The sequence below is a fragment of the Ovis canadensis genome, chromosome 6 (assembly GCF_042477335.2).
Source record: "Ovis canadensis isolate MfBH-ARS-UI-01 breed Bighorn chromosome 6, ARS-UI_OviCan_v2, whole genome shotgun sequence".
NCBI classification, from domain to species: Eukaryota; Metazoa; Chordata; class Mammalia; order Artiodactyla; family Bovidae; genus Ovis; species Ovis canadensis.
The window spans coordinates 42450481-42471209 of record NC_091250.1 but is presented as its reverse complement, the minus strand read 5'-3'; the positions used below and the strand labels follow the sequence as shown (position 1 = coordinate 42471209).

Sequence of the window (20729 nt, the reverse complement as noted above, 5' to 3'; positions counted from 1 at the left end):
TTTCTTCCAGGGTGTGCATTTTATTAACGTACAGGTGCTTGTTGTAGTGTCTCATGATCCTTTGTATTTTTGTGGTGTCAGTTTTAACTTCTTCATTTCTAATTTTATTGATTTGAGTCATCTCCGTTTTTTTTCTTGACAAGCATGGCTAAAGGCTTATCAATTTTGTTTTGAATCATCTCCATTTTCTTCTTGACAAGCATGGCTAAAGGTTTATCAATTTTGTCTGTCTTTTTAAAGAACCAGCTTTTCGTTTCATTAATCTTTGCTATTGTTTTCATTTTCTTTACTTCATTTATTTCTGTCCTGATCTGTATGATTTCTTTTCTTCTACTAACCTTAGGTTGTGTTTGTCCTTCTTTCTCTAGTTGGTTCAGGTGTAAGTTAGGTTGTTTGAGATTTTTTTCTTGTTTTCTGAGGTATGACTGTGCTGCTATAAAGTTCCTTCTTAGAACTGTTTTTGCTGCATCCCATAGGTTTTTGGATCGTTCTGCTTTCGTTTTCTTTTGTCTCCAGGTGTTTTGATTTCTTCAGTGATCTATTGGTTGTTTAGTAGCAAATTGTTTAGCCGCCACATGTTTGTGATTTTTTTTTAGTTTTTTTTCCTCATAGTATATTTGTAATCTCATAGCATTGTGATCAGAAAAGATGCTTCATATGAGTTTGTTTTTTTTTTTTGGTAAAAGTCTGTATTGAATTTGTTACAATGTTGCTTTTGTTTTACTTTTTGGTTCTTGGCCCTGAGGCACCTGGGATGGAGGAGCCTGGTGGGCTGCAGTCCATGGGGTCGCGAAGAGTCCGACAGGACTGAGCGACTTCACTTTCACTTTTCACTTTCATGCATTGGAGAAGGAAATGGCAGCCCACTCCAGTATTTTTGCCTGGAGAATCCCAGGGACGGGGGAGCCTGGTGGGCTGCTGTCTGTGGGGTCTCACAGAGTCGGACACGACTGAAGCGACTTAGCTCCCTCACCAGGGATCAAATCTTCACCCTCGCCATGGAAGGCAAAGTCTTAACACTGGATTGCCAGGGAAGTCCCAGTATGATTTCCACTTTCTTAAATTTGTCAAGGCTTGCCTTGTGAACCAGGATGTGGTCAATCCTGGACAACATTCCGTCTGTAGAGAAAATTTTTCTTAATGAAAAGTACAGTGTAGTTTTACAATCTCCGAGTCATTGTCATTTAGTAGACTAATGAGGTTCAGTATAATTTATATCTTTCTTTGTATATTCAGGGACAGACACGTACTTAATGAGAATTAGTACCTAAAGAATAAATAAAATTAATATTAATTATTATATATTTTAGACTCCATGGTTATTAAATAGTCCAATAAACAATATAGGAAATTTCTCAATTTAGTAATTTATAGCCCTCTAAGTTTCAAAATTACGGTCAGTAGAGCATTAATTTTGCTACCAAATAATTGTTTGGCTACAATTATAAGGTCATAGTATATCAGCCTTTGAATTATGTCCATAGCTATAAATTGAGATATTCATTTTTTAAAATTTGTATATATTATTTAATCCTGAAAATGTGAACATGATTGCTTATTAGTCTTCTACCTTTATTTTAATAGTTTTATATAGATATATAGTTTTGCATGTAGTTTTATATAACAACTTATGTAGATTCCTCTTAGACGTTTACAGTATGTGAATTTTGGTATCTCAAGATTTAATGAATTATGGATATAAATTATTTTATAAATTAAAAAAATTTTAATCCTTGACATTAAAGATAATTTTTAAAGTTTCTAACATTTTAGGTTACAGGGAAAAAAGAAAACTAGCCAGAAAAGTAGGCAACTGTAGTGAATTCTTCTCCTTTTGGAGGTTTGATTTTATATGAGTCTAAATCCATATGAATCTATAGTTTATCTATTATGTTAAAACTGGAAGAGATGCCATACCGTGGGAATATATTTATACCAAGTAAATAAACAAAAGAAAAGTTATTTCACTTTTCATTGTTACTCATTTATTTACTGCATTTTCCATTTTTTGAGTTAAGAATGTATGTGAATATTAATGATCATCTGCAAAGATTGTTGAAATAGGAAAATTTTAACATTAAAGACAAAATAACCCCACTCCAGTACTCTTGCCTGGAAAATCCCAGGGATGGCGGTTCTGGTGGGCTGCAGTCCATGGGGTCGCTAAGAGTTGGGCACGACTGAGCAACTTCACTTTCACTTTTTTCTTTCCTGCGTTGGAGAAGGCAATGGCAACCCACTGCAGTGTTCTTGCCTGGAGAATCCCAGGGACGGGGGAGCCTAGTGGGCTGCCGCCTATGGGATCGCACAGAGTCGGACACTACTTAGCAGTAGCAGAGTCAATGATTAACCCATTGCTTGAAATATTCAAAGTAAGGAAGGAATAGCCAGAAAGGGGGAAAAGATCCCAAATTAAACACTTTTTAGAAGCACATTGAAAAAGAGTTGAAGAGATGTACACTAAATCAGAGCTAAATCTCTTTAATTGGAAGTGGTCATGTATGGATGTGAAAGTTGGACTGTGAAGAAAGCTGAGTGCTGAAGAATTGATGCTTTTGAAGTGTGGTGTTGGAGAAGACTCTTGAGAGTCCCGTGGACTGCAAGGAGATCCAACCAGTCCATTCTAAAGGAGATCAGCCCTGGGTGTTCCTTGACAGGAATGATGCTAAAGCTGAAACTCCAGTACTTTGGCCACCTCAGGTGAAGAGTTGACTCACTGGAAAAGAGTCTGATGCTGGGAGAGATTGGGGGGCAGGAGGAAAAGGGGACAACAGAGGATGAGATGGCTGGATGGCATCACCAACCCAATGGACGTAAGTTTGAGTGAACTCCAGGAGATGGTGATGGACAGGGAGGCCTGGCGTGCTACGATTCATGGGATTGGCAAAGAGTTGGACACGACTGAGTGACTGAACTGAACTGAAGCTACTATATTGGGCTTCCCAGGTGGCGCTAGTGGTAAAGAACCCACCTGCCGATGCAGGAGACATAAATGATGCGGGTTCAACCCCTGGGTCGGGAAGATCCCCTGGAGAACAGCATGGCAACCCACTCCAGTATTCTTGCCTGGAGAATCACATGGACGGAGGAGACTGGTGGGTGACAGTCCATGGGACTGCAGAGTCAAGACACAACGGAAGCTACTGAGCACACATGCACAGACTACTGTATTATCTTCTATTTGCTGTAAAATAAGATGTTGAAGAATAGTGAGGCCAGTAACATTATATGCCGTATTATTAACTGCATGTGGCTTGTGGTCATTTTACTGTCTTATAACAAATCACAACATAAATTGTAGCAATACTTTTTGGCTCTGTTTCTTAAGGCTTAAAAATAAAAACAAAAATAAGCAAATGGGACCTAATTTACTTTCTAAAGTTGTACACAGTAAAGGAAGCCATCAGTAAAATGAAAAGATGACCTACCAAATGGGAGAAGATGTTTGTAAACGATATGAATAGGGGTTAATATCCAAAATATATAAACAACCCATTTAACTCAATATGTTTTTCTTTAAAAAAAGAACAATTTAAAAATCGAGTCAGTGAAGCCATTCAACCATTTCATTCTCTGTTGTCCCCTTCTTCTCCTGCATTCAGTCTTTCCTAGCAGCAGAGTCTTTTCTAATGAGTCAGTTCTTCGCCCCAGGTGGCCAAAGTATTGGAGCTTCAGCATCAGTCCTTCCAATGAATATTCAGGACTGATTTCCTTTAGGTTTGATCTGAACCATTCCTTTGACTGATTTGATCTCCTTGCAGTCGAAGAGACTCTCAAGAGTCTTCTTCAATACCACGGTACAAAAGCATCAATTCTTCAGCACTCAGCTTTGTTTACGGTCTAACTCTCACACCCATACATGACTGCTGGCTAAACCATTGCTTTGACTAGACAGACCTTTGTTGGCAAAGTAATGTCTCTGTTTTTTAATATGTTGTCTAGATTTGTCATAGCTTTTCTTTCAAGGAGCAAGCATCTTTTAGTGGACATAAGTTTGAGCAAGCTCCGGGAGTTGCTGATGGACAGGGAAGCCTAGCTTGCGGCAGTCCATGGAGTCACAAAGAGTTGGACACGACTGAGTGACTGCCCTGAACTGAATTTTAAAATGAGCAGAAGACCAGAATAGACATTTTTGCAAAGAGGATATACATCTAGCTAAAAGGCACCTGAAAAAGTGCTTAGCATCACTAATCAAGAAATGCAAATCAAAACCATGAGATATAAACTCATACCTGTCAAAATGGCTGTCTTCAAAAAGTATGCAAATAACCAGTCCTGGCTGGGATGTGGAAAAAAGGGAATCCTAGTACATTATCGGTGGGGTTGTAAATTTGTGTAGCTGCTATTGGAAAAAGGATGGAGGTTCCTCAATAAACTCAAAATAGAATCACCATTGTTGTTACTCAGTCATTAAGTTGTGTTCAAATCTTTGTGACCCCATGGACTGTAGCCCACCAGGCTTCCATGTCCATGGGATTTCCCGGGCAGGAATACTGGAGTGGATTGCCCCTTCCTTCTCTAGAGGGTCTTCCCAACGCAGGGGTCAAACCCACATCTCCTGCTTGGCAGTCAGATTCTTTACCACTGTGCCACCTGGGAAGCCCAAACCTGGAGAATGCCGGCCTCGATCCTGCCACCCTTCACTTGCAAAGCGAGTGCTGTGCCATTTGAGCTAGTTCCCCCTTCCCCAGCCATATTATCCAGCAGTTCCATTGCTGGGTGTGTATCAGAAGAAAACACTGGATCAAAAGATACACACACTCCAAGTTTCATGGCAGCATTATCTACAGTAGCCAAGATATGAAGCAATTTGAGTGCCCATTGTTAGATGAATGGATAAAGAAGTGGCGTGTGTACGCGTACACACACACACACACGTGCACAATAGAAGATTCTCAGCTATAAAAAGAACGAAATCCTGCCTTTGCAACAACATTGATGAACCTAAAGAGTGTTATGCTTAGTGAAGTAAGTCACGCATAGAAAGACAAATACCATGTTATCACTTGTATGTGGAATCTAAAAAAATGAAACGAATGAATATAACAAAACCGAAACAGACTCACAGATACAGAGAACAGACTAGTAGGTTACCTGTGGGGAGAGTGAGGGGAAGAGGGGCACAACAGGAGTGTGGGATTAAAAGACACAGATTTCTATTTATATGATACATTGTACAGCACAGGGAAGTATAGCCATTGTTTTATAATAACTTTAAATAGAGTATAATCTATAAACATTGGTTTATATGTTATATGTTATAATCTATAACACATAGAATGTTATAACTATAACATTTACCTATAGAAATGTTATAATCTATAAACATTTCAGGTGTTGTACACCTGAAACTAATAGAATGTTACAAATCAGCTGTATTTCAAAAATAAAGAGAAAATAGGCAAATAGAGAAAAATAAACACAACCTCTTTCCTCAAAAATCATCACTAATAACTGAGAAAATGTGAATATTTCATGTTTTTAGTAAGATATATTTTAGGTATAATATTCTAAGTAATATTCATATAATGGACTATGTAGTGTAGAGAATATTCTCTTAATTTTTTTTTTTTTTTACTAAGGATTAGTAGTATTCAGTGCCTTTTGTTGTCAGATACATTCACTTGGATATTTGGGCTGTTTTATCACCAGCTAAAAAGCAAATAATGCACTAGGTAATTTCTTGGGATTTCAGAAAGCTAAAACACATTTAGTTTTTTTTTTTTCTTTGACTCTAGTTATACAAGGCTGTTGGAGCAGTAGTAGAGAATACTATGTGAAATTTTGTGACCCTGCAAATGAGTTATTCTGTTGGCTGAATTCCTCTTACACCAGGGCATGTGTGGGAAAGAGGTCTGGGTTGTCAGCCCCTTGTTCTGTTCCAACCCTAAACAGATAGTTGCTTCAGTCATGTTCAACTCTTGTGCGACCCTATAGACGGCAGTCCACCAGGCTCCCCCTTCCCTGAGATTCTCCAGGCAAGAACACTGGAGTGGGTTGCCATTTCCTTCTCCAGTGCATGAAAGTGAAAAGTGAAAGTGAAGTTGCTCAGTCGTGTCTGACTCTTAGCGACCCCATGGACTGTAGCCCACCAGGCTCCTCTGTCCATGGGATTTTCCAGGCAAGAGTACTGGAGTGGGTTGCCATTGCCTTCTAAACAGATAAAATGAGGTCTACCTATATTATGGGGGGCAATCTGCTTGGCTTACTGTGTACAGATTTTAATGTTAATCCTATCCAAAAACACCCTTACAAAAACATCCAAAGTAATGTTTAACTGAATACCCAGATACCATAGCTCAATCAAATTGACATACAAAAGTAACCATCATGAGTGGACTCTATTCTACTGATGTATCAATGTGAATTGTGTGACATAATAGTTGTGTGTAACTGCTAGTGAGGAATGATGCCCTTAACATTAGTTTTCCACAAAGGAATCTATAGTTGATTTTTACTAAGGTTGATTTCATGACCTGCTTTTTAGTATTCATTGTGATAAACCCCAAAATGAAACTCCAGAAGGCCAAGTAGTGGGTTTTTTTTTAAAGAGACATCTGGATTTAAATTCTAGGTTTCAGCACACAGTGTTCTCTGGGGTGAGTTCATTTAGATGCTAGTAATTTTCTCTTCCCATATTTCAGTGTTAGACATCTTTTCTCCTCCTTGTACTAAAGAAGCAAACAGAATGTTTTGATTTTGCTCATAATAACTTAGTTATGGATTGATCACCTTTTCTTTCTGATGTGTGCATGTGGGAGGGATGAGATAAAGGCAAGGTAATTTCTAAAATGATTTCTGAAGGTTTAAAGAATATTTTTGCATATGCTTGCTTTTGAAAAAATGTAATCCAAGACCTGATTAGCTTAATGCAAAGTGAAAAGTTTAGTCCCTGCAGGAGCTAGTGATTGGTGATTCTACTAAAAACAAAATGTCTGTTCTTCATGAGAGAATTCTTAAAATACAAGACAGTCTTTATAAGCTCAGTCCTCTTTTCTGTTAAAAGTAATTAGAACTTCTACATTAATAAATACTCATCTTAAACATTAAGTTATCAACTAGGGCATTAATAAAAACTCACCTACTCCACCTTTAGTGTTCTGTGACAGCTTATACTTCCCTTTTTTGTTGCTTAGTCGCTAAATAGTGTCCTACTCTTCTGCAACCCCAGGGACTGTAGCCCACCATGCTCCTTTGTCCATGGGGATTCTCCAGGCAGGAATACTGGAGTGGTTTGTCATTTTCTTCTCCAGGGGATCTTCGCCCAGAGATCACATCCACATCTCTAGCATTGGCAGGAGGATTTTTTACTACTGAACACCAGGGAAGCCCAGAAACATCCCTTTAGTCAAACTTCAAGGAGTTTATAACTGAATAAAAAAGGCATATAAAAACACATTAAATAAGTTTGACTAATTAATATACATTGTAATACATCCCTTTAGTTGGACTTATTTCAGTGTATATTAATTGTGTATGTCTTTTTTATTCAGTATATATTCCTTAAAGACTGGACAGTTCTATTCAACTAGCATTAATTGGGTCCCACCATGCGTTAGTTGGTACCTTGCCCTGGAGAGATTGAATAGGCAAGTAATAGATAAGTTTTAATACAGTGTAACACATTATATAGAGTTGATTACAAAGTGTTCAGAGAATTGGACTCAATTCATAGTTATCAGAGTCTTTCAAAGTGTCACAGAGATAAACATTTCACCTAGGTTCTGATGGATAAGTAGGTGTTGCACTGGTATATTCTCTTATTTTTCTCCTTTCACCTGCCTTTTCCTAAACCTTTGATAGTATCACCTATCTACCTTTCCTATTTCTCATTTTTGGTAGCCTCTAGCAGCTGGCAAAAAAAAAAAAACCACAATAAACCACCCAGTGGTACAGAATGATGCTATTAAAATTTAGGGTTATTAGCCTTAGCTGGTAGTGGTTTTTCATATTCCTTCTTTGTAGAATATATTTTTCTCCTTTTTCTGCTGAGAACATGCTTTATTGGTTTCAAAACAGCTTAAATGTTAACCTTATTTATGGAAATTTCCATGGTCTTCAGGGAGCTGTGATTGCTGCCCGTTATACATTATATGTAACTTCCATGGTGGTATCAGTCACATTGAATTGTGATAATTTATTTACATCTCTCTTTCTCTCACTAGACAGCTCACTGAGGGTATGATTTGTTTCCTCTAGCTTATACTGCCAATATAGTAGGGACTCAGTAAAAATACGTCATCTGTGGGTAATCTCGTCTACTCCAAGTCTTCAGCTACCAATATCTGACACCTTGGAAACAATGACAGCATTGTGTGAATATTGGGAGAGAGAGGTGGATTTGATTAAGCAGGAACAGGGAGTACTGGATTTTGAAAATGCAGTGTATTTACCTAGGTAACGTGAGGGCACAAGGACTATGGGAAGAACATCCCAAGCAGCGGAAGCCGCATACACAATTTCACAGGGAAGAAACCTAGTTCAAACAGAAACTGAACTTGTATGCAGAGAACATCATGAGAAATGCTGGGCTGGAAGAAGCACAAGCTGGAATCAAGATGCCTGGACAAATATCAATAACCTCGGATATGCAGATGACACCACCCTTATGGCAGAAAGTGAAGAGGAAATAAAAAGCCTCTTGATGAAAGTGAAAGAGGAGAGTGAAAAAGTTAGCTTAAAGCTCAACATTCAGAAAACGAAGATCATGGCATCTGGTCCCATCACTTCATGGGAAATAGATGGGGAAACAGTGGAAACAGTGTCAGACTTTATTTTGGGGGGCTCCCAAATCACTGCAGATGGTGACTGCAGCCATGAAATTAAAAGACGCTTACTCCTTGGAAGGAAAGTTATGACCAGCCTAGATAGTATATTGAAAAGCAGAGATGTTACTTTGCCAGCAAAGGTCTGTCTAGTCAAGGCTATGGTTTTTCCTGTGGTCATGTATGGATGTGAGAGTTGGACTGTGAAGAAAGCTGAGCGCCAAAGAATTGATGCTTTTGAACTGTGGTGTTGGAGAAGACTCTTGAGAGTCCCTTGGACTGCAAGGAGATCCAACCAGTCCATTCTGAAGGAGATCAGCCCTGGGTGTTCTTTGGAAGGACTGATGCTGAAAGGACTGATGCTGAAGCTGAAGCTCCAATACTTTGGCCACCTCATGTGAAGAGTTGACTCATTGGAAAAATACCCTCTTGCTGGGAGGGATTGGGGGCAGGAGAAGAAGGGGACGACAGAGGGTGAGATGGCTGGATGGCATCACCTGCTCGATGGACGTGAGTCTGAGTGAACTCCAGGAGTCGGTGATGGACAGGGAGGCCTGGCGTGCTGCGATTCATGGGGTCGCAAAGGTCAGACGTGACTGAGTGACTGAGGTAGCCAAAAGGATCCATTCAGGGAAGGGGCTAGAGATGATAATTGGGAAGGGAATAGGGGTCAAATTATGAAAGGACTTGGATGCTCTGTGTCTTAGTCCACTTGGGTCTTTGTAACAAAATAGCCTAGACTGGGTGGCATTTCTCACAGTTGTGACTGGTAAGTCCAAGACCAAGACACCAGAAGATTTTGGTGAGGGCTTGCTTTCTGTTTCATAGACGGCTGTCTTCACTAGAACCTCACATGGTGGAAAAAGCAAGGCATTTCTCTGGGATCTCTTTTTGTAATGTCACTGAGCCCATCAATGTAGACTTTGTATTGTTCTTCAAGGTATTTCACCAGAGGATGGAGGTGGATCTTCTACTGAAAAGATTCCTTCACTGTGTTTCACGATACCGTGTCCTTATTCTCTTTGTTTCACTATACAGTATCCTTATTCTCTTAGTAGGAAGTAAAGAAATCCACATTTACTTTATTTTTAGGGACCATATTTTCAGTAGTCACTCTGAAATTGTAGTTGAACAGTTCTGGTTATATACTCTGCTTTTACCACATTCATTAGTATTGTCTCTCTTTGTATATACTTTCTCAGTAAATATCTTCCATTTTTTTAACTATATAGCTCAATTTTTAGCAACCTCTTTTGACCTAGTTAGTGATAACTTTAAAGAAAATAGTTAAAACTAGCAGATCTCCCTACTTATTCTAGTGATGATTTCCAAACACATAACTTCTCCAACTCCCACAGCTTACATTATCTCTGGAATTGAAATGGCTGCATGACTGTCAAAAATCGTTTATTGTAATTTTACAAAATGACTCTCTCAACTTAATCTTTTAGTAAAACCTCTGTTGGTGAGTCATTGTACGAATAGGTCTTTGTTCTACCCTCTTTCTTTTCATGACTGTATCTATCCTTTTCTCTCCTGCATTTCATATTCCTTTTATTTGCTTAAAATCCATGTTGGGGAGGAAAAAGTTCTCATCAGTGAAAGAAAGAGCATTTTGTAACTCCTCCCCATCATGTACTTCCATTTTCTTTTAGAAACACTAATTTCTTATTTGTCAAGCCCTTTCATCTTCTTATACCCAGCATACTCTTCTTATGTGTTTTAAATCTTATTTTAAATGTTTCAATTTTTCTGTACACAGTTCCCTTTCTCTCCTTCAACCACTGAGTCAGTTTATCTGTCTCAAAATACTGTGCATCCCTTTCTCACTCAGTTGTTTGACTTTAATTCTTATTGCTGCAAAATATGTTAAATAAAAATATTTACCACATAATAACTTGGCGAATCTGGTCAAGGTGTTGTTAGTACTCTGTGTCTTCTAAATTAACATTTGTGGTAGGAAGAGCACTGGATTAGGTATCAGAAAAACTGGTTTGTTGTTACTTTTCCAGTATAATCATATGACCTTATTTGTAGTATGAAGGAAACAATCTATCATGCCTATGTCACATAGCTATTTTTAAAAATGAATTTTTGTGATAGTATCTTTAAAAAGATAGAAGAGCTTTCAATCAGGTACCTTTAAATGAGGACACTGTGCCTGTGTGTAGGAATTAAAGTCGTGGGGTGAGTGGCATTTCAGAGAGGGAAGTAGAAGATAAGAAATGAAATGGTTAATTTGGATCTCTATAAGTAATTTAGTGTGGCAAGAATATAGTATATCAGTGGAGGAGTATCAGGAGATATGGTTGGAAAATATCATGGATGTGCTTTAAAAGTTACAGACAATCATTTAAAGATTTAAAGTAGGGGAGTGACATAAAATTTGTATTTCCAGAAGCTTATTCTGCAGTCAGGGTAGATGACAGATGGAGGGAGGCTAGAGTTAGGGAGACTCTTGAGGAGGCTGTTGCATTTAATAAAGGTCAGAATTGAGAACTGGAAGTAACATGAATTTAACAAGTAAAGAATAGATGCAAAAGATGCTAATCAGATGGGATCTATGGAACTTACACTCTGATTAACGTAGGTGGTAGAAAGGCATTTATTAAAAGAGAATATTTTATAATCCTTCTTGGGCTTCTGGCTTAGCTAGGTTCCCTGCTGTGAACTGCTATGGAGAATAAAATGAAAGGAAACAAAAGAGGAGAATTGATTTGAGGAATGTTGAACTTGAGGTATATATTCCATATCCAAGTGCACATGCTTTGTTTTAGTTGGATAAAGGGAGAGAGAATTTGGGATTTGTCTGTGTAGTAGTAAATGAAGCCTTGGATTTGAATCAGATTTCTCAGGCACGGGGCCAGGTCTCTTGTTATACCTTATTCTAAAAGTCTTTCCCTTGAGAAATAAATAGTTCCCCAGAGACAAGGATACACATGGCCCTTGAGTCATGTTCCTGGTCCTTGCTGTCAATTCCAAATCCAAGTCTTCTCTTCACAGTCAGTCACAAGAATCCTTGGACATGTAAATGAAACTAACAGTTTCCTATTGTTCTTATAACTAGAAGTAAACAATACTGTGAATCTAATCCAAGTACATTTTTAATCTAGTAGAGTCGTAGTAATAACAGTCTTCATTTTTGTTTTTCTGTCTTGGAATTTACTGTAAATTGGTTATCAAATGCTTTTCGTTAATTTATCCTCATGAAAGCAGATGCTAACGTAACATCATAAATGCAACTTATGTTAGTAGCATACCTGAAAACCTCCTCTTGATATATAACTATAATGCCAATTATTTCAATGTATTTACTTGGCAGCTTTGTTAGGAACTTGAGCCTTTCTCCGGCCGTCTCTTCAGTTATGAGTCCTTCCCACTCCACCTGCTCCTGCCTTCTGCTGGCTTTCGCCTTGAGACATGAGTTGTGCTTTAGCTTCTTCTCTCCCTATAGCATTGTAGCCCAGCTTCTTGATTTACTTTTCTTTCAAGCTTCTCTGACCCTGTTGCCTGGTTGCTTTTTTTTCTTTCTGACTCTGGCAATTTCATAACAAAGCTGCATTTTTGCCCTCGGGAGGTCAGGCGGAGTCTGAACATACGACTGCAGAGACCAGAATGAGTGCCTGCACAACTGCAAGGGTGCTATAATGGCTGTGGCTCCCACAGATCTTATTCTAGAGAAGCAGTTGCCCTTCGTGCCTGGGTCCTTCAAAATTCAAGGACTGCCAGCTGTAATTTGTAGACATTCTCAAACGTTTTTATGGCTGCACCTAAATGTGAAGGGGGGAAGTTGGATTGATTTCTGCAAACATTTAAAAGGAGTGCATTTACAGTGTCAGTAGTGGTCTGGGTAAAGATAATGAAAAGTGTGCCTTTTTTTTTTTTTTTTAAAGAACTCCTGATCACGGCTTTTTTTTTTTTTTTTTTGGCAAGCCATCAGAAAGCCATTCATTTAGACCTGCATACACCACACTCACTGACTCTCTTAAAATCATTTCAAGGGTGTTCACAGATATCAGAAAAAATGTTTAGTTCACAGATACACACTGTAATATGGAGTAGAATGCCAGTGTAGAAAGCATATATGGAATGAGACTGAAACTTTATAATTATTTATTGGATAGTGGCAGTTTAACAGTAAGCAGTATTTGACTCTTTGTTTTCATGCCAGATGAAAGAAGATAATTCCCAGCTGTTTCATTTAAATTCTAGACCTACATAGAAATCCACATGCTAGCAAGTAAATAGAACTCCTTTTCAGTTTTTCTAAATGGTAAATCAGATTTATATGAAAAACCAGATTATATTTTCTCTGACAATAGTATTAAAAAAGATACTATCCCCAAATCTTGCTTCATTGTATTACAACTGTCCTTCCAATACTTTGGATTGTAATCCATGGAAATCCATCAGAGTGCAAGAGTTTTGTATTGTTTTCTTTTATTCCCCTTGCCCCTGATATCAGCTCTGATGTTAAGCCATTCTTTTAGTTATAGTTAAAATGAGACATGCATGGGTGATTTGCAGTTAACTCCTCGCCTCCACACACACAAATGCCTCAGCCTCACATCTAATCATGATTCATGCCTTATGCCAGATTCTTGCTGTCATCCTAGCACCGGCAGATGGTGGGACATGACCCCTGGGGCAGTCTGCCCCAGTGTTCTAAGGTTGTACATCTTTTGGTAGCAGTGGTCAGAAAAGGAAGAATTTTAATGTGGCAAATTTTTTCTTTTGACTTCTTGCTTTAAAAAAATAAATTAATGGAAATTTGGTGTCAGATTTTCAGGTGGTACCATAAAAACTTATTTTTTAATCCCAGAAACAAAAGTGAAAAGGCACATTGTATTTTATAAATGGGCTTGCTGAAAGAAAGGACAGCTGCTGTGTTTATATTTTATCATGCAAACTACATTTGTAATAATCTGAATTGTGAGAAATGAGTGAGTAACAGCATACAGAAAGACAGTTTCGTTTATTTATGCTTAAGTACGTTTGCTGTTGTGAAGAATGGCACCAGTGGATGCCAGATGATACACGTTGAGTTGTTAGTGTAGTTGAGTCTGAATTTGCTCCTTATGCTCTAAGATTAGTATGATTGGTGACTTTAGACAAATTTGCTTCATCTTTCTGGACCTCTGTTTCTTCACCTAATAGAAAATGTTGTTTTAAAGTATCTCCAAAATAATCCTTTTTATTACAGAACATAAAATGTAAGAAACCAAAATGGTATTAGCTGCTTTAATGTGTACTAGGCCTATGGTAGAAGAAGGAAATGCATGGATGGAGTTTCAACATTAACTAATCCTGATTACTTGATCTTTTGTACTGGATAGATAAACATACACATAACTACAGTATTTGCAAGGGAATGTTTTTAAGATAATAAATCCATGGAATTTTTACAATTTTCAATTTTTACAAATTTTTCCATGTAATTTTCTACTGATTAAGCCGTTAATTCTAGCTTCTCTTGATGACGTTAAGAATATTAAAGCTCTCTAACCCAGAATTCTGGGTAGTCATTGGTTGCACAGAACATTGCTGTTTCACTTTTTGACCAGAAGCTATGATTAGGGCTGCATTTTGCATTCGGTAAGCATGCACATACAGTTACTTATGTATGTGTAACTCAGTGTTTCACCTTACTATGCATGAACAAAAAGTTTTTCTATTCTTTTATTGTAGATATTGTTAATTCTATTTCTCTTTTTAAGGAATTGCTGGTCCTTATTCACCAAATCGATTTCAGGGTTCTTAATGGATTGGGACCCACAGTTTGAAAAACACTGAGCTGAACAATCAGCACTTACTATAAAGAAATAATTATTTTTTAGACTTTCTCAAATTATTAAAAATGATTTCCTACTCCATTGATCACAGCAGCTGTCATTTACTTAACAAGAAGTCTTTAGAATTCTTTTATTTATATGTGTATTCAAAGGCTATAAAAGATATTGAGGAGCTACACATAGAAACAACATTCAAATGGGGTGTCTGTGAATCTGATATAGCTTTGGACGGCCTGTCTAATTTTAACGTTCAGAGTTGTGTTCCTGTTTTGCTGGAAACCTGGCATGGGGTGTTTTGCATGGGAGTTTGCTGGCTCTTGGGTGGAGCTTGGTCTCAGGGTAGGTATGGGAGGCTTTTGGGTGGGCTTTCGTCTATTAATGTTCCCCAGTGTCAGGAGTTCTGTGATGGGTCCAGAGTTCTGGAGTTGAACCTCCTGCCTCTTGGTTTTGGTCCCCCTCTTATGGTAACATCAAGAGTCTTCCCTCCATACAGCACAGAAGGCAAAACCCCTAGGTTGATGATGAAATGACTTTCCAGAGCCAGGAACACCCAAAGAGATTCATAGTTATATAAAGAAGAGAGGAGGGAAATAGAGGTGACTAAGGGGAGGAAAGGGAGAGTCAAAAGGGAAGAGAGCCATCAAGCCAGTGATCAGATCCTTCATTTTAAAGAGGTTGGTTTGCCTTTCTGGTATCTGGGTCCTCCGCCAGAGTTCAGAAGTTGTTTTGTGAAAGTTACTCCGCGTACAGGTGATCTTTTGACCTATTCGCGGGGGAGAAAGTGGTTTCCTTGTCTTATTCTTCCGTCATCTTGGGATTGCCCCCTAAATAGAATGTTTTAATGAGCCTTATAACTTCCTATTTTTAAACACTTGGCATTCCTCTTCACTGTTCAAAGTCAAATAGTAATTTTAGATTTTGTTTCCTTGAGCTTTTATTTCCATCATCGCTCCGGGTGTTACTATTCCAGGTGTACATCATTCCAGTTACTGTTTAATAGGTCATACTTTTTTACATGAAGTGGCTTGGTTTCATGCAAAGGCTCTTCATTTGTAGTTTAACAAAGATGGAAAACAAAGAAAAGAAGTAGGCCTCTTGAATTTCTATATAACCGTATAGAATTCAGAATGAAAGTGAAAGTCGCTCAGTCGTGTATGACTCTTTGCAGCCCCACAGACTGTATAGTACATGAAATTCTCCAGGCTGGAATACTAGAGTGGGTACCCTTTCCCTTCTCCAGGGGATCTTCCCAACCCAGGGATTGAACCCAGCTCCCGCATTGCAGGTGGATTCTTTACCAGCTGAGCCACGGGGGAAGCCCAGAATTCTGAATACCATGGCCTTATTGCTGCCTAAACTACTTCCGTTTTTCATTAGTGGTATTTTGAATAAGTTTTGTGAGAAACACGGTAATCCATATAAAATGATATGAGGTGAGTTTTTTGCACATGTAATTAATTGCCACTTTTAATAGCTGTAGCATTATTGGAAGTCATAGAATTTATATGTATATAATAATACACTATTAGGAAACTCAAGGGAAGTAGAAAATAAAGCATTCCTACTCTGAATAGACAGGATTGGAAATAACATTAAAAAGTAACTCTGGTATGCAAATGGTATATTCAGAAAGGATTCCTTTGTAATCTGACTGTAGGTTTACAAAAGATTGTATTAAAAAGTGTTTCGCATAGGGAAAAACTGAAGATAAAAGCAGCTTGTGGAACTGAAGATAGTTTTATATAAATGCACACATTTTAATATAAATAATTTCTACTATAGATGGTGAAAATTCTTAAAGAATTTACTGTAGATGTAATTGTCAATGTTAGTGTTGAAGACGTTCACTGAAGCTCTTTGTATGTATCTCTTTCAGATATGGAAACAAGTGAAAAAATCCAAGGAAGTGGAATACTTCAAGTGTTTGCAAGTCTGTTGATTCCACAGTCCTCCTGCACAGCCAAAGTAGCTAACGTCATAGCAGAAATAGCCAAAAATGGTGAGGTTTTCCTCAAGAACTTTTCTGCTGGGAACATCTTCAGTTTTACACCCTACTTGTCAGTATGTTTTATTAATTTATGTTTCCATTTTGTAGATTAGACCTTTTTTAAAAAAATTTTCTTTGTTTTTCTTTCCATTAACTTTTTTTTCATGTAATTGTTTAAAATGACTGTAGTCATCCTGTTCATACATTTCTCATTTGCTATTCCATTCTGTCAGAGTTGGAGAAGGCAGTGGTACCCGACTCCAGCACTCTTGCGTGGAAAATCCCATGGACGGAGGAGCCTGATGGGCTGCAGTCCATGGGGTCGCTAAGAGTTGGACATGACTGAGTGGCTGAGCGACTTCACTTTCATGCATTGGAGAAAGAAATGGCAACCCACTCCAGTGTTCTTGCCTGGAGAATCCCAGGGACGGGGGAGCCTGGTGGGCTGCCGTCTATGGGGTTGCACAGAGTCGGTCAGAGAATAGTCAGTTAAAGAATTGCACTGCTCGTCCCTGCTATACCTGTATCGTTCATTACTTTGGTTATGGGATTCTTGAATTGTCATTGAGTCATTGATCTTTATTGTCACAGGAGACCTTGCGTTTTTCAGTGTATACGTTGTTTTATGTTATATCCAGATAAACTCACTTTTTTTTTTTTTTGCCTGACCTACTGACAAACCTGCTGACGTGGCACTTGACTGCAGTAGTGAAGTCAGAATACATGCTATGTTTTCTGAGTTCACCTTTGTGAGAAGCATTTATTTCTTAAGTGTCCACGTATATATACTCTGGAGAAACAACCTCAAAGCATGGATTATGTAATAGCCATCCCGTTATATATGGTTTATATCCAAGGGAGAGGGGATGCGTTAGAAGATATTTCAGGGCTATTTTGTAGCAGAAATATTCGTATATGATTTTAGTTCAGTCAATTTAAGAAAAACACTGACTTAAAAACAATTTCTTTTAAACTTTTAAACTTTAGAATTACTTTAGTGGTTTCTGCCATACATCAGCGTGAATCAGCCACAGGTATACATACATCCCTTCCCTCTGAATCCTTCCTTCCATTTCTCACCCTCCTCCTGCTGCTGCTGCTGCTAAGTCGCTTCAGTCGTGTCCGACTCTGTGCGACCCCATAGACGGCAGCCCACCAGGCTCCCCCGTCTCTGGGATTCTCCAGGCAAGAACACTGGAGTGGGTTGCCATTTCCTTCTCCAATGCATGAAAGTGAAAAATGAAAGTGAAGTCACTCAGTCGTGTCCGACTCCTCACGACCCCATGGACTGCAGCCTACCAGGCTCCTCCGTCCATGGGATTTTCCAGGCGAGAGTGCTGGAGTGGGGTGCCATTGCCTTCTCCGTCTCACCCTCCTAGGTGGTCAGAAAGCACTGGGTTGAGCTCTCTGTCCTCAAGCTTAGTCACTCAGTCATGTCCAGCATCTTGTGGGCTGCCGCCGCCCCACAGCAAATTCCCACTTGCCGTCTGTTTTGCATATGGGAATGTGTTTGGTTCCTGCCACTCTCTCAGTCCGTCCCACCCTCTCCTGCCCCAACTGTGTCCATCTGTGTCTCCACTGCTGCCCTAGCTTCATCAGTGCCATCTTTCTAGATTCCATACACATGCATTAATAGAGAATATTTGTCTTTCTGTTTTGTCTTTTCTATTTGTCTTTCCTAGTGGACATCTAGGTTGCTTCCATGTCCTAGTTATTGTAAAAAGTGCTGCAGCAAACATTGAGGTACATGCATCTCTTTCAGTTATGGTTTTCTCACGGTATATTCCCAGTAGTGGGGTTGTTGAGTCATATGTTAATTTTATTCCTAGTGTTTTAAGGAATCTCCACGCTGTTCTCCATAGTGGCTGTGTCAGTTTACCTCCCCACCAGCAGTGCAAGAGGGTTCCCTTTTCTCCACATCCTCTTCAGCATTTATTGTTTGTAGATTTTTTAAATGATGGCTGTTCTAACCAGTGTGAGGTGATACGTCATTGTAGTTTTGATTGGCATTTCTCTAATAGCGAGGGATATTGAGTATCTGTTCATGTTTGTCCTTCTGTATGTCTTCTTCGGAGAAATGTCTGTTTAGGTCTTCTACCCATTTTTGATTGGGTTGTCTGCTTTTCTGGTTTTGAGGTGCATGAGCTGCTTGGGTATTTTGGAGAATTAATCTCCAAATTAATCTTTTGTCAGTTATTTCCTTTGCAGTTGTTTTGTCCCCTTCTGAGGGTTGTCTTTTAATCTTGTTTATTGTTTCCTCTGCTGTGCAAAATCTTTTAAGTTTAAATAAGTCCCATTTGTTTACTTCTGTTTTTATTTCCATTACTCCATGAGGTGAGTCAAAGAGGATCTTGCTGTGATGTATGTCAAAGAGTGTATTGCTTATGTTTTCCTCTAAGAGCTTTATAGTTTTGGCCTTACATTTAAATCTTTAATCCATTTTGAGTTTATTTTTGTGTACGGTTTCATAAAGTGTTCTAGTTTCATTCTTTTACAGGTAGCTGTCCAGTTTTCCCAGCACCCTTTATTGAAGAGGTTGTCTTTTCTCTATTGTATATTCTTGCCTCCTCTGTGAAAAAATAAGGTGGGGCTTTCTGTCTTGTTCCATTGGTCTGTATTTCTGTTTTTGTGCCACTCCTGTTCTGTCTTAATGACTGTAGTTTTGCAGTATAGTCTGAAGTCAGGAAGGTTGATTCCTCCAGTTCCATTCTTCTTTCTCAAGACTGCTTTGGCCATTCAGGGTCTTTTGTGTTTCCATGCAAACTGAAATTTTTTGTTCTAATTCTGTGAAAAATACCATTGGTAATTTGATAGGGATTGCGTTGAATCTGTAGATTCCTTTGGGTTGTGTAGTCATTTTGACAATATTGATTCTTCCAAAAACATGGTATATTTTCCCATCTGTTCGTGTCATCTTTGATTTCTTTCATCAGTGTCTTCCAGTATCCTGCATACAGCTCTTTTGTCTCTAGGTAGGTTTTTCCCTAGGTATCTTACTCTTTTTGTTGCAGTGGTAAATAGGATTATTTTCTTAACTTCTCTTTCCAATTTTTCATTGTTAGAACCACTGACTTCTTAAAGCAGTTTTTAAGCATAAAGGAAGGCCATGCTAAATGCAGTAGCATTAGTATGCCTCTGTTTCTCAAAGTTTGATATTATTTTTAGTCTTTTTATTTTAGTAAGTTGCATATATTATACTTTAAAAAGAAGAAACTTTAAAATTCTGGTCTCAGTTTTACACAGTTTTATACATTGTGTAATCACTATGCAGGTGGCCTTGTAAAGTACCAGTATATGTTATTTTTGGTCCAGTAAAACAGCTTGTTCATGTGTGTGTTACCAAAAAGGATTGCCATGAAATTTTTTAATTTGTTTGTTGTTGTTTAGTCTCTGTGTCATTCTCTGCAACCCCACGGACTTCAGCATGCTAGGTTTCCCTGCCCTTCACTGTCTCCCAGAGTTTGCTCAAACTCATGTCCATTGAGTCAGTGATGCCATCCAGCCATCTCATCCTCTGTCGCCCCCATCTCCTCCTGCCCTCCATCTTTCCCAGCATCAGGGTCTTTTCCAGTGAGTCAGCTCTTCACATCAGGTGGCCAGAGTATTAGAATTTCAGCTTTAGCATCAATCCTTCCAGTGAATATTCAGGACTGATTTCCTCTAGAGGATTAACTGGTTTGTTCTCCTTACTGTCCAAGGGACTCTGAAGAGTCTTCTCCAGCACCACAGTGTGAAAGCATTAAAACTTCAGCCCTCAGCCTTCTTTATGGCTCAGCTCTCATGTCTGTCCATGTTTGTTGGCAGGTTTCATTTGTTTAGAGGTGCTCAAAATATATGTTAAATTTCAGTGAGGTTCTATATTGGTAAAGCATTTTTTTGGTTGTTAATGAAACCTGATCATCTGCTGTTTGCATCTACATCTAAGCTACTATGGTTATAATCACTATGCTCTGCCTTGGATTTGAGCTGGTCCTAAATGTTGAGAAATTCCTAGTGGGTCTAGGAGTATTTCGTGTACTTGTACTTCAAGCAGATTTGAACTGCTCTGAATAGATAGGGATTACCTTGGGACAACAAAGAACTCTTGAGGCAGATCTAGTTTGAGAATGAAACCCCTCCAGACATTGTTAACCTAGACCAGCCACTGTCTAAATTCTTCTCAGGTGCAAGGTAGCTTGATTTTTA

General features: G+C 38.6%; 1 protein-coding gene across 8 annotated transcripts in view; it reads left to right on the top strand.

Annotated features, from left to right (window-relative positions):
• The window catches only part of RAP1GDS1 (Rap1 GTPase-GDP dissociation stimulator 1), a 154783-nt gene that overhangs the window by 54633 nt on the left and 79421 nt on the right, over positions 1-20729 (top strand). For all 8 annotated transcript variants that reach the window (XM_069592978.1, XM_069592980.1, XM_069592983.1 and 5 more), the window contains exon 3: positions 16434-16556. In XM_069592978.1, the coding sequence (XP_069449079.1) occupies positions 16434-16556 (123 nt within the window). The remainder of the gene's footprint in view (positions 1-16433; positions 16557-20729) is intronic.